Genomic DNA, 13,416 nt, shown 5'->3' with positions numbered 1-13,416 from the left:
CTTTCTGTTCATGTTCACAAATCTCAGAAGATAGTAATCATAATACGATTGCTTTTATAGGGAGGCATGATAAATATAATAATGGCAATCATGAATCACAGAGAAATCCAAAAATAGACTTAGCAGATCCTGTTGTTATGTAAATCAGTCCTCTTAGTCCTGGACTCAGCACTGGGTAAAGTGAGAACAATCTGCTTTTTCTTGTGTTGCATAAAATAGACATCAGTGTCTATAAAAACATGAAAGCCAGCCATCCAACTTGCAGTGACTGATGTTCCCTCTTTCTTTTCACCTAATCACAGCCAGTGTCCAGAAGGATACATCTGTGTGAAGGCTGGTCGAAACCCCAACTATGGCTACACAAGCTTTGACACCTTTAGCTGGGCTTTCCTGTCCTTATTTCGTCTCATGACTCAAGACTTCTGGGAAAACCTTTATCAACTGGTGAGAACAGATAAAATGATTCTTCTGGGAAGCATGAACTACTGAGATCAAGAGAACTGCTATAAAATACTTTATTACTGAGAGTGCATGCTTGTAACATTTTGTATAAAATTTAATAAAATATCTCTTCCATTTTTGCAGACACTACGTGCTGCTGGGAAAACATACATGATATTTTTCGTGCTGGTCATTTTCTTGGGCTCCTTCTATCTAATCAATTTGATCCTGGCTGTGGTGGCCATGGCCTATGAAGAACAGAATCAGGCAACGCTGGAAGAGGCTGAACAGAAAGAAGCTGAATTTCAGCAGATGCTTGAACAGCTTAAAAAGCAACAAGAAGAAGCTCAGGTATAGTAGCAAGTATCGAGCACTTTTGTGTTTATCTCCATCCTCTGACCAAATTGTCAAGATCAGAGACATTTAAACACACAAAATCAGCAGTGATAACTGACATTAGAAACATGCCGTGTGTGTTTAATAAGTGTTTGGAGCCTATTTGGTAATTAGAGACTTATGCTTTTATTTTGATGATTACTTGGGCTTCCCTGGTGGCTCAGACTGTAAAGAATCCACCTGCAATGCCAGAGACATGGATTTGATCCCTGGGCTGGGAAGATAATGCTGGAGAAGGGAATGGCTGCCCACTCCTGTATTCTTGCCTGGAGAATCCCATGGATAGCGGAGCCTGGCAGTCTACAATGCATGGAGTCGCAAAGAGTCAGATGTGACTGAACCACCAACATGATCAGTTAACTATAGTAATGGCATCGAAACATGGCAAATTATAATGAGTTTATTGGCATTTTTTTCTCCCTTGTGACTCTTCATTCACTCAAGCTCACAAAATAGTTATACCTACGTGCCTTCGGTTGAACTATTTTCTTAATCTTCTGGAGAAGCAGAATTCAGTTCTGGTTGTTTTTTCCTTAGTGTCACTAGAGGTGGGAAAGGTCAGAAAACCTGGGTCAAACTGAGAAGATTATTTTATAGAATCTGGAAAAAAAGACAAAGACCTATTTAATATTTATTTTCTATTTAAAGAGTTCAAATGCAAGTTTGTGGATTGCATAAAGAAAACACTGGTATATAAACATGCTAAATCATTACATTCTGTGCCCACTATCCTGTAAATCTTATAATTCGAACTTGATGAAGTTTCAAAATAATTTCTCTAATTATATGTGCTTGACAATGTTGTTAATACAATCGCCAGTATTCATTTTTATTGAATGTACAGTACAGTGCCTTTTTAACACTGAGTATCCTCAATATGTAATAAAGATCAGATCAATAAAATTATACTGGAATAGCAGCAAAAATATCGAGCACTTTATCTTTCCAATAATTGTACTGTTGTAATTTATAAATTCACTCAGATGCCATGATTGGGGATTTTCTTATATACAGTCTCTAATTTGTTTTCGTTGTACATTTCTTAGTGAAATAATCATTTTAAGTCAAGGAGAAAAAAAGGTTTATTAAAACAAAATACTTGACTGAATTAAATTTAATAATTTATACTGGTACTAAAAATCATTGTCAAGTGAAAATGTGCTCAGTTCAGTTCAGTTCAGTTGCTCAGTCATGTCCGACTCTTTGTGACCCCATGAATCGCCACACTCCAGGCCTCCCTGTCCATCACCAATTCCCGGAGTTTACCCAAACCCATGTCCATCGAGTCGGTGATGCCATCCAACCATCTCATCCTCTGTCATCCCCTTCTCCTCCTGCCCCCAATCCTTCCCAGAATTAGGATCTTTTCCAATGAGTCAACTCCTTCGCATGAGGTGGCCAAAGTATTGGAATTTCAGCTTCAACATCAGTCCTTCCAATGAACACCCAGGACTGATTTCCTTTAGGATGGATGGGTTGGATCTCCTTGCAGTCCAAGGGGCTCTCAAGAGTCTTCTACAACACCACAGTTCAAAAGCATCAAGCCTTGGGCACTCAGCTTCCTTTACAGTCCAACTCTCAGATCCATACATGACTACTGGAAAAACCATAGCCTTGACTAGATGGACCTTTGTTGGCAAAGTAATGTCTCTGCTTTTAAATATGCTATCTAGGTTGGTCATAACCTTCCTTCCAAGGAGTAAGCGTCTTTTAATTTCACGGCTGCAATCACCATCAGCAGTGATTTTGGAGCCCAAAAATATAAAGTCTGACACTGTTTCCACTGTTTGCCATCTATTTCCCATGAAGTGATGGGACCAGATGTCATGATTTTAGTTTTCTGAATGTTGAGCTTTAAGCCAACTTTTTCACTCTCCTCTTTCACTTTCATCAAGAGTCTCTTTAGTTCTTCTTCACTTTCTGCCATAAGGGTGGTGTCATCTGCATATCTGAGGTTATTGATATTTCTCCCGGCAATCTTGATTCCAGCTTGTGTTTCTTCCAGCCCAGCGTTTCTCATGATGTACTCTGCATATAAGTTAAATAAGCAGGGTGACAAGATACAGCCTTGACGTGCTCCTTTTCCTATTTGGAACCAGTCTGTAGTTCCATGTCCAGTTCTAAACTAACTGTTGCTTCCTGACCTGCATACAGGTTTCTCAAGAGACAAGTCAGATGGTCTGGTATTCCCATCTCTTTCAGAATTTTCCACAGTTTATTGTGATCCACAGAGTCAAAGGCTTTGGCATAGTCAATAAAGCAGAAATAGATGTTTTTCTGGAACTCTCTTGCTTTTTTGCTAGATCAGGTTAAAATAGGAAACCTTTAGTTCTTCAATTATTTGCTTCTTATGACCTTGTTTAAATAATAGAAAAAATCTTTATGATATTTGAGTGTCTTATGCATTTTATTAGATAATTAGAATGTGTAGTGTGAAGCCACAGCTTGAAGATCTTCCTTGAAGTCACATGTGTCATATTTCACTTTTCTCTTAATTTTAATTCTTTAATTGGTTTAATGATAATGTGTGTGTGTGCTAAGTCGCTTTAGTCATGTCTGTCTCTTTGCGACTCTATGGACTGTAGCCTGCCAGGCTCCTCTGTCTGTAGGATTCTCCAGGCAAGAATACAGAAGTGGGTTGCCATGTGCTCCTCCAGGGGATCTTCCCAACCCAGGGATTGAACCTGTATATCTCTTACATTGGTAGGTGGGAATTTTACCACTAGCACTACCTGGGAAGCCTGACAATGACAATACATGAGCTGTTTTCCAAAATACATATTAGAATGAAGAATCATTTTTAAAAGTCACATATTCATGATACCAAAGATAAGTGAAGCAGGAACATGGATAGAGTTTTTCAAAGTTTATATGCAACTGCCATTTCCCTTGGACCCTTCTAGGCAGCAGCTGCAGCAGCTTCGGCTGAATCAAGAGACTTCAGTGGTGCTGGTGGGATCGGGGTTTTCTCAGAGAGTTCTTCAGTAGCATCAAAGTTGAGCTCCAAGAGTGAAAAAGAGCTGAAAAACAGAAGGAAGAAGAAGAAACAGAAAGAACAGTCTGGAGAAGAAGAAAAGGAAGAAGGGGTCCACAAATCTGAATCTGAAGACAGCATAAGAAGAAAAGGTTTCCGGTTTTCCTTAGAAGGAAGCAGGCTGACATATGAAAAGAGGTTTTCCTCTCCACATCAGGTAAACATATTATATTATATAAATTGCATTTGTTATAGCAAACACATGTATCTAAAATATGCCAGAATTTGGTTAGAGATAAAACTGCTTTCCTCCTTGATGGCACGATACTTTCAGAATGGTAATGATTGATGAATAAGTTTTGGTTATCACCTCAAGGAATTTGTGAGCTTTGCAACTTTTTGGAATTCCAGGAAAGCATTTTTAGAGCATATAGCCCACTGCAGTTGGGAAGGCTTGTGATTTTGAGATTTCCCTAAAGACTGGTAAGCATCTCAGGGCAATTTTCCACCTGAGGAATAATCAGCAGATGGTTCCCGTCCCTTCTTAGCTGTGGTGCCGGGACCCAGTGAACTGTCGGTTTTCTGAGTGGCAGCTTCCTAGAACTGAAGAGTGGATTCTCTCAGACCATCTGTGCAGTTGTTCCCATCCACCTGCCAACTTCATCTGAGGAATGTATTCTTTGTGTTCTTGTTTCAAGGGAAACCGGAGCATCATTTTTCTACAAGTGTCATCAAAAATTTTAGGTAGATGTGCACTGAGGAAGATCTATGATACTAAATAAACAATTGTGTTTAATTGCACTTGATTACCTGTGTCTCGTGTTTAAGGAGACTTGAATGAAAATAATATGTTGACTTATATAGTGCAGAAAATGCTATCTAGATGCTTCTGGCTTATATACCAACACCAGCTGCTGTAACTTTTAAATTTAGGATCATTAATTGTTTTTAAAATTACCAAAAGAATTACAGGTTTTCGGTACTGAAAAACTTCATGTCCATACAATTAACAGTAACAATTTGAACACTGAAAGCAATGATAATGGCTAACACTTACATGGTGCATTGCTTCGTATAGTATAAACTTATTGAGGCCACTCACTGCCGGCCTAGGGGGTACTGCCATCCTCATCCCCAATCTGCAGATGTGAAGACAAGGGGAGGGGTGGTATTCTTTGTTGGGTGCCTGTTTTGTGTTTGGCATTCTTCTTCTTCTACTGTAATTAATGTTAAAAACCCTGAATATGACTGTTTTCACTTCTTTTTAGGCTCAATGAAGTTAAATAATTACCCAATGTCATATAGTTATTAAACTATATGTCATATAGTTATTAAAGGTTGAAGTGGCATTCACAGTTGGCCTGACACTGAAACCCTTGAACTTTCTGCTGTATTAGGCTGACTAGAAAGAATATTTTTAAAAAGGTCTCAAGAAACTGATGAGAAAATGTGCAGTTTGATTTCATTTAAAAGATATGTATATTTAGGATTACATATGTTCTTTGTATCCACAGTCTCACATAACCTTATGTTTAATATGTATATAATTTTTATAGGTCAGCCTGATTCACTCCAAGTCTCAGTAACATTATGAGATATGCTAAATGAAAGGATTAGTGCAGTTGAATTCAAATTTGAAGTAGAATCTGTTTTAAAATAAGTATCGGCATTGTTCATGTTGTTGTCATAATCATTATGATTCCATTAGTGGAGACATGAATCTCAATAAATGTGAAAGTAAAAAATAAAATCTCCATTTTAGAGTATTGTTTGTTTTGAAGGAAGGGAAGAGGGAAAGGAGAGAGGGAGAAAAGAAGGGAAATAAGTTAGCTGAGGAAAAACTACCAAAATTTGAAACTGCAAACTAGATACCAGATACCACAGAGAGTTACCCCAGTATGCTTTATCTCGAGTCCGATAGAACTAATTCTAGACAGAACAGTAAAGTCTGAAAATGTTAGGTTCTAGCCCACCTTTTTCTGTACATGTTGTCCAAAGATGTAACGTTTTCCCCATACCATCTTCTTAAAACTTCTGCTTCCTAACTAGTTGGGTATCATAGGTGATGACTGACTTATACAACATGTAATATCTGGCTCAAATGGATATTTGTTTCTGAAGTGGTATTTGTACAAAAATAGAACTGAAGATTTGTATCTGATAAAGAAGTAATCAAGCAACTAATTAAGAAGATGAAGATACAAAGAGGGAGAAAGAGAAGGAGGGGAAAGAAGGCAGGGATGTTGAAGTCATACTAATTTCACTTTGCAAGACCTTGTAAGTAATACTGAAAATAGTGAGCCTGGGTACAGTGGTGAAGGGTCATAGTTTTTGCTAGGTTTTGCAAGGGCACAAGGCCCAAATGTATTAAAAACTATTGTTTTATAGGAACATGATAGGCAATTGTATTGGTAACCATTGCTATTTTCATATTGAAAAAATACAGTATATACTTTTACCACTGGATTATAATTTCCTCAGAGTAAGTGGATTGTATGAAATACTTTTTAGACTTCATAAGACTTGTTAGTGTGGAATAGGGGAAAGAAGGAAGTCAAGAGTTCAGCTTCTAACCACAGCTCAAGACAATCTGGATATTTTATTTTTAAAGCCTTTATAAGATACTGTTGGCCTTCTAAAGTTATTATTTCCCTCTGTATTTGTGATAAGCCAAAGATCCACTTATTATGGCAGATTTTTTTTACTGTCCATCCATCCTCTATTTGTAACAGGACATTTGATTGCTATAGATTTATATAATTAATATAAGCAGTGGTACTTGAGGCTAACACATGGAGAACAATCATTTTTCATATAGCTGCCACATGTAAACTATGCCCTTGTGTGGCATAATTCACCTTTGAACTTTGAGAGACATTGTGTCTAATTTTATAACTTATTTCTCTCCAAACCATCTACTGACACTAATTGAGGGCAGTACTTGTAGTATAAAAATATAAACTGTTACTAAGAGTGGTACATATACATAATTTCTGCTTTATTTCCTATTGTCAAGCATTTATTGTCTGGCTTTCTTTCTGAGGTAATGATGACCAGTAGGTCACAAATTCTGTAGATATTATGTCCTTATATCTAATTTAAAGTCCCTTGTGACTAGAGAAAGGAGACATGAAAGAAATCGGATAGTGTAAGAGAAGTTTTAAAAATATTCATATGGGAATAATAAAGGAAATGAATTATCTTACTAATGAAGTTGATAATAGGATGAAAAAACATGAGTATAGGAAAAGAAGAAATAAGTTCTTCTGGGAGAGTAGATCAGTATTCTTAGATGTGTTTCTTTCTGTAAATAATGACTAAGATCACACAATATAAGATAGTATTTAAAGATTACAGACATTTTATAGATGTTCATAGGTGTCACTGAGAAAATCATTCTTTAGCTGAAAATAAAATTAAGTGAATACTTATTAGTCAGGGAATGTAGAATATATATAGGTGCAAAATAATTTTAGTTAGCTTTAAATCCTTAGGCGATAAAAAGATGAAACTAGTAATGTTTAAATGATGAGTTAGTATTCTATTAATAATCATGGAAATCCAACTTAAGCCAACTTAAGCAAAAAAGAGAATTAGATACTGTAAATAATATCGATGAGTAGCTTTAGGCACAGCTGGACTCAAGGGCTCAAACATGTTACCAGGGTGAAGTATCTCTCCACATCTACAGATTCCTCCAATATGGTGGTAAGATGCCCACCATGGCTCCGAACTTATAGTCAGTGGTTTTTAGCAACCTCAATAAAAAATGCACCCCTTTCAACTGCAAAAGAAATTGGTGACTGTCAGTGCACCATGCAGAGTCCCCTACACATTTTTAAACCAGGATCCATGGCCAGAGGCATGGAATATACTCATTGGCTAGACCTGGATCATGGTCTTGCCAGAGAGCATTTCTTGAAGATAATCAGGGTACTGTCCACAGACAAAGGACAAATGGATATTGGAGAAGCAGAAACAAGTGCTCCCTAGAGTGAAGTTGTAAAAGTGGACTAGTAGTAAACAGCAAATGATTCATTGTGCTCAATGCTACTGTGCTTGAGAATCAAAGTAAACTGAATGATGCCGGTGACATTGTAGCCATCTAGAAAATTGTCAAATGATTGTGACCAGACACTTACTGAAAACCAGGTTTTTGTAAATATGGTGCTCTTCAGATTTCTTGAGACAGACAGAAGAGTGAAAATCAGGGAATGAATCATACAGTCTTTCAGTTTGGTTTTTTGGTTTGATTTGTTTAAATTATTCATGAAGACTGTTATAAAATATGCAAGGAGAAGGGGAGAAATTGCTCCTTGTTACTATAATTAAACAGACCTACTAGCAAGATTGATTTCATTTTTCTCTGTGATGAGATCTGCATTGGGGTGTGGTCATGTGGTCACTAGTGCACTCTTACTGGTGTAGTTTTGGCTTCAAAGGAACCAAATGTAGTTGTGTACTTAATTGCTCTCCATTGGATTGTTAAATAAGAACAGTTTGTAGAGAAGAGTTTAGTAAAGATTTCAGTTCCGAGTGCCAGAAATGAAACAAAACAGTCTTTAGGAGTACTTCAGACTCTCTGAAGTCATGCGTAATGTAGAAGAAAATAACAGAAAAATCAGAGCTCAGAAGATGAAAATGAAGAAAGGAAGAAACAGGGAAAGCAAAATAAAAGAGCTGAACCCGGGAGAAAGTTCCAGAATGCCACCAGCAGTTACCACATAAGCCCTTGACCACATCCATCCAATGCCTTATCTTAGGTAAGTCAGCAGCTATGAAACGATGAGTCCTGGCTCATATTTTCCAGAACACTTAATTCTGTTCATCTGGTTTTTTGTTTCCTTCCTTGTTGTTGATAGTCGTTACTGAGCATCCGTGGCTCCCTGTTCTCTCCAAGACGCAACAGTAGGGCGAGCCTTTTCAGCTTCAGAGGCCGAGCCAAGGATATTGGCTCTGAGAATGATTTTGCGGATGACGAGCACAGCACCTTTGAAGACAATGACAGCAGAAGAGACTCTCTGTTTGTGCCGCACAGACATGGGGAGCGGCGCCACAGCAACGTCAGCCAGGCCAGCCGTGCCTCCAGGGTGCTCCCCATTCTGCCCGTGAACGGGAAGATGCACAGCGCTGTGGACTGCAACGGAGTGGTCTCCCTGGTCGGGGGCCCTTCTGCCCTCACATCTCCTGCTGGGCAGCTCCTGCCAGAGGTGAGACCAGTGAAACCTGCAGCTGTTGGGAAGGGAGGTGTGGCTGGTGCAGGCAGGAATGGTTTTCTATTTCCACCTGTATGAATTTTAGTGAGTCTACTCTTCAAAGGCCAAGGGTCAGTTCAGTCAAGTTATGAACTTATTTTGTCAAATTGTTCCTTTCAGACTTTTCTACAAATGAATTAAAAACATAGGTTGGATCTCATAGACTATAATCAGAAGACCTCCATCATTATTACCACAGTATCAAACTTGCCAAAAATATAGCAATAATTTATCGTGCATTATTTTTAATTAATATAAGCAAAATAAGTGCAATAAATGATATAAATACCCATCTTAAGGATCTTGTTATTTCTAATCCTTTAGAAGGAGAACTTGATACTTGCACTTGAAGTAGATAGTATTACTAAATGCATCTAAATTCTGCAACACAACGTTCTTCCTCTTGGCAGGTCAGGGTGCTATAACATTTTAGCTCCCAATCAATGACCATCGTACATTTATATGGTAAAGAAGCCAATCGAAGTACTTGGTAAAGTAATGTGTTATAACTGTTAGAGCAGATTTCAATTTTTATATTACTGTCCTGAGTTTTTTAATAAACATAATGGCCATAAATCATGCATTTGGAACTTAGTGGAATTTAGTTTCAGCTAAATACCAGACACTGGGATATATTATTGACATTTCCTTTGTAAAACATAAGTGCTTTTTAACTTTGGTATTAAATAAGATTTCATTTGCCAGTATAAAAATATTCTAGCAATTTGGTTGTACTTTATATTTTACCAAATCATATTAAATTCTTCTTTCTATGATTTTTTTTTTTTTGCAAAATTTTACTCATTCTAGTTGGATGAGCTCTGTCAGCCACATTAAAATCATATGGAATCAGCTTTCAGTCACCCAATAGAAGAACTTCTTATCTTGGATTATAGAAACAGCCATTGATCATCTTTACTTTTTTTGTCTGGCCTCTCCCCACCACTTCTCCAAGAGAGATATTCAAGTATCCTAGAATCAGATCAAATCATGAATAAAAATAGAACTTTATTGTGAAAGAACCTGGAAAAATGCAAAAGGAATGTCAACTTCTCTTAAAAAATAATCATGCCTAACTATGTACCAGACAGTGTCCAGAACACTTTACTTGCATTAATTCATTTAGTCCTCACAACAATACTTTATCATAGTTATTAATATTATCTCCATTTTACAGAGAGGAAACTGAGGCCTGTGCATGATGGAGCTAGGATTTGACCCTATATGTGCTGGCTACTGAACCTACATTCTGTCCATATTGCAATATTACCTCCCACTAATTTTCTTTAAATTTTCTTAAATGGAAAGAAGAGATGGTTAAGGAAACAACCACTTTCATTTTTACCCAGTGTTTCTCAAGATATATTTTGTCATTGGACTACTTGTCTCAGAATTCCCTGGGATACTTCTTAAAATGGAGATTCTTCATTTCTGCCTCCCTCTACCCCTGGCAGCCATCATTCTCCTCTGCTTCTCTGAGTTTGATAACCAAAGGGTCCAGTGTTTCAGTTATGCAAGATAAATAAGTTCTGGAGATCTACCGTATGGCATAGTGCCTAGAGCTAAGAATACTGAATTGTAAACTTAAAATTTGCTAAGAAGATAGATCTTATGCTGTGTTCTCAACCCAAATAGCAGCAGCAACAATGATAAACTGGTGGAAGGAAATTGTAGAAGGTGATGGAAATGTTTATGAACTGATAGTGGTGATGGTTCACAGGTATATACTTATCCTTAAACTCATCAAGTTGTGAGCGTGAAGTATACATAGCTTTTTACATGTTGATAATACTTCACAAAAGTGGTTTAAAGAAAGAAATGAAGATTTCTGGGCCCACTCAGATTTACTCAGACCCAGACCAAAAGGCCAGGAATCAGTGATTTCTTCTTTCTTGAAAGCATCCCACATGGTTCTTACACATAATGAAGTATGAGTATTTCTGATCTTGATAAATGTTAATTGAGGACACAAAAATAAATCTACAACTTCTTTACATAAATGCAAGAGAATTTCAGTCCATCAGAAAATATTTAGCGTTTATCAATAATTATCACTCCTGTCCTATCACAGAGGGTAGAATAAATCTCTGAAGGTAAATTCGGGCAGTTTAAACAAAGCCTAGTTTAGTCGTGTCCGACTCTTTGCGACCCCATGGACTGTAGCCCGCCAGACTCCTCTGTCCATGGAATGTCTCAGACAAGAGTACTGGAGTGGGTTGCCATTTCCTTCTCCAGGGGATCTTCCTGACCCTGGGATTGAACCTGGGTCTCCTGCATTGCAGGCAGACGCTTTACCAGCTGAGCCACCTATCTCCTAGTTTAGTATCTGTTTCCTGCTGCTTGGTGTCCGTCCTTCAGTGTTGAAATCAAGTGCTGTGAGGCAGGGCACCACACCATGGTATAGCAGGAGCTGCAGAGGCAGACCAAAGATGTTGTTTTGCAAGACTGCAGAGAGAAAGAAGAACAGAAAATAAACAGCTGTGGGCAAATGCTACCTTCCAGAGCACACAATATCCTGAACTTTCACATTAGTTCAATTGAAGCAATTTAATTTAAGAAAGAATTTCCTTGATAATATCATTAGAGAGTTTGAAATCTAGCACTAAAAATTAGACACATATCGGATAACATATATGATTTTGTGTAGAGCAGAAGGGACTAGATGGCCTTTAAGTGACCCCATTTTTTTTTTCCTCCAAACTTTGACTTTCTCTGATGAGGCAAAATATTTTCAGTTCTGATGCAACATTAATAGGATGTTATATTCTTAATAATTAACTAAATAATAATTAAACTAAATAACTTTATCTTACACTTACAAGAGAACCCATCCTTGGCATTGAAACTCTAATTTAAGGCAAGACATCATAATGGGGGATCTTTGATTTTTAGCAATGATATAATGAATTGATTCTTTTCTATTCCAAAATAAACTCACCAGAATTTAATTATGGGCAGAAATTTATTCCTACTTCAAGAGTTCAAACAACGAAGTTAGCGATCACAGGAGAAAAAAAGGGCAACACTCAAGCATTTCTAGTGCAAGTCAGAGTGCTAATAATAAAGAAAAAGTCACTTTTATTCTTCTGAGGATTTTCCTTATTTATAAAACAGCAATATGAGTCCTGCTCACCTACTTTATTGTGCTATCAGTAATTAACATTATTTTATTAACCTTGTTACCTCTAATACATACATAGTCAAAAGCAGAGTTTCCACTCCATTAATAGGATTGTCATTAATGAGGATGAACATTCATTTAGGTCACCCTGAAATTAATTTTACTATGAAAGAAAAGTAAAATTCATGAGAAAAAACAAACCCTCTTGAAACAAAGCTTTTTAAATCAAAAAGTTGTCTCTTAGAAGTGAAAATATTTAGCCTCATCAGGGAAAGGCAAAGTGTGAAGGTAAAAAATGGGGTTGCTTAAAGGTCATATAGTCCCATCTGCTCTATGCAAAATCATACGTGCAGTCCTGTATCTGTACCTGTCTATAATGAACAGAAGCATTTTAATATGGAATTCACACTTTAGGAGAGCTACTACTGATGCATATTAGGGAAACCTGTAAAGTTCTCTTCATTCATTAAACCACATGAATATATATAAAGATCTAATAACATGTGAGTAAATCAAGGAGTAATATGCTTCAGTTTAAAATTCTAGATAGGATTGACTGAAATGCTAAAAGGTTATCTATCCTGTAAGAAGCAAGATTCCTCCAGCCCAAAGCTCCAAGATGGAGGAATTAGAAAAGTCCATCTTGATCACAAACCCAGGCATCCCTGAATGCTGAGAATATGATGGGCTTTCAAACTCTTCCCAAGAATGATGATTCTAGCAATGTCTTAGTGAGCTATTTATATCTGACAAAGCATAGTGAATATTTAGCTAAATAACACCTATTGAGTGAACACTTTGGGTTTTGCTGCCCTTTAAAAATAATAGTTATTTCATATGAAATTTTATTTTTAGGGCACAACTACTGAAACAGAAATAAGAAAGAGACGGTCCAGTTCTTATCATGTTTCCATGGATCTTTTGGAAGATCCTACAGCAAGGCAAAGAGCAATGAGTATGGCTAGTATTTTGACCAACACCATGGAAGGTATGTCAAAAGTCTTACAGTACAGTTACTTGGTGGATCTTTGGTAATGGTGATAAAAAACTTTCATAAATTCTGAGTTAAATTCTTCCTGAACTGATACCACAATATTATTATTTCTTTTACTAAATAAAAGTAAAATCCACATGCAATACATGGATTCTGTTGTCTCATATAGATTTTTACATTTAGCCTCCAGGAAGCTACTGCAAACTCAAGGTATACCTGGAATATAACCTTGGTA

At 37.1% G+C, this 13,416-nt stretch overlaps 1 protein-coding gene across 1 annotated transcript in view; it reads left to right on the top strand.

Moving 5' to 3' along the window:
* Positions 1-13,416, top strand: part of LOC145542438 (sodium channel protein type 2 subunit alpha-like) — an 85,610-nt gene that overhangs the window by 27,723 nt on the left and 44,471 nt on the right. Inside the window, exons 9-13 of the mRNA XM_081581247.1 lie at positions 303-444; positions 586-792; positions 3,741-4,028; positions 8,674-9,021; positions 13,043-13,175. Of these exons, the coding sequence (XP_081437373.1) occupies positions 303-444; positions 586-792; positions 3,741-4,028; positions 8,674-9,021; positions 13,043-13,175 (1,118 nt within the window). The remainder of the gene's footprint in view (positions 1-302; positions 445-585; positions 793-3,740; positions 4,029-8,673; positions 9,022-13,042; positions 13,176-13,416) is intronic.

This window comes from Giraffa tippelskirchi, chromosome 3, assembly GCF_054371585.1.
Source record: "Giraffa tippelskirchi isolate mGirTip1 chromosome 3, T2T-mGirTip1v1.2.pri, whole genome shotgun sequence".
Classification (NCBI taxonomy): domain Eukaryota; kingdom Metazoa; phylum Chordata; class Mammalia; order Artiodactyla; family Giraffidae; genus Giraffa; species Giraffa tippelskirchi.
This window is presented reverse-complemented; position numbering and strand designations above follow the sequence as displayed.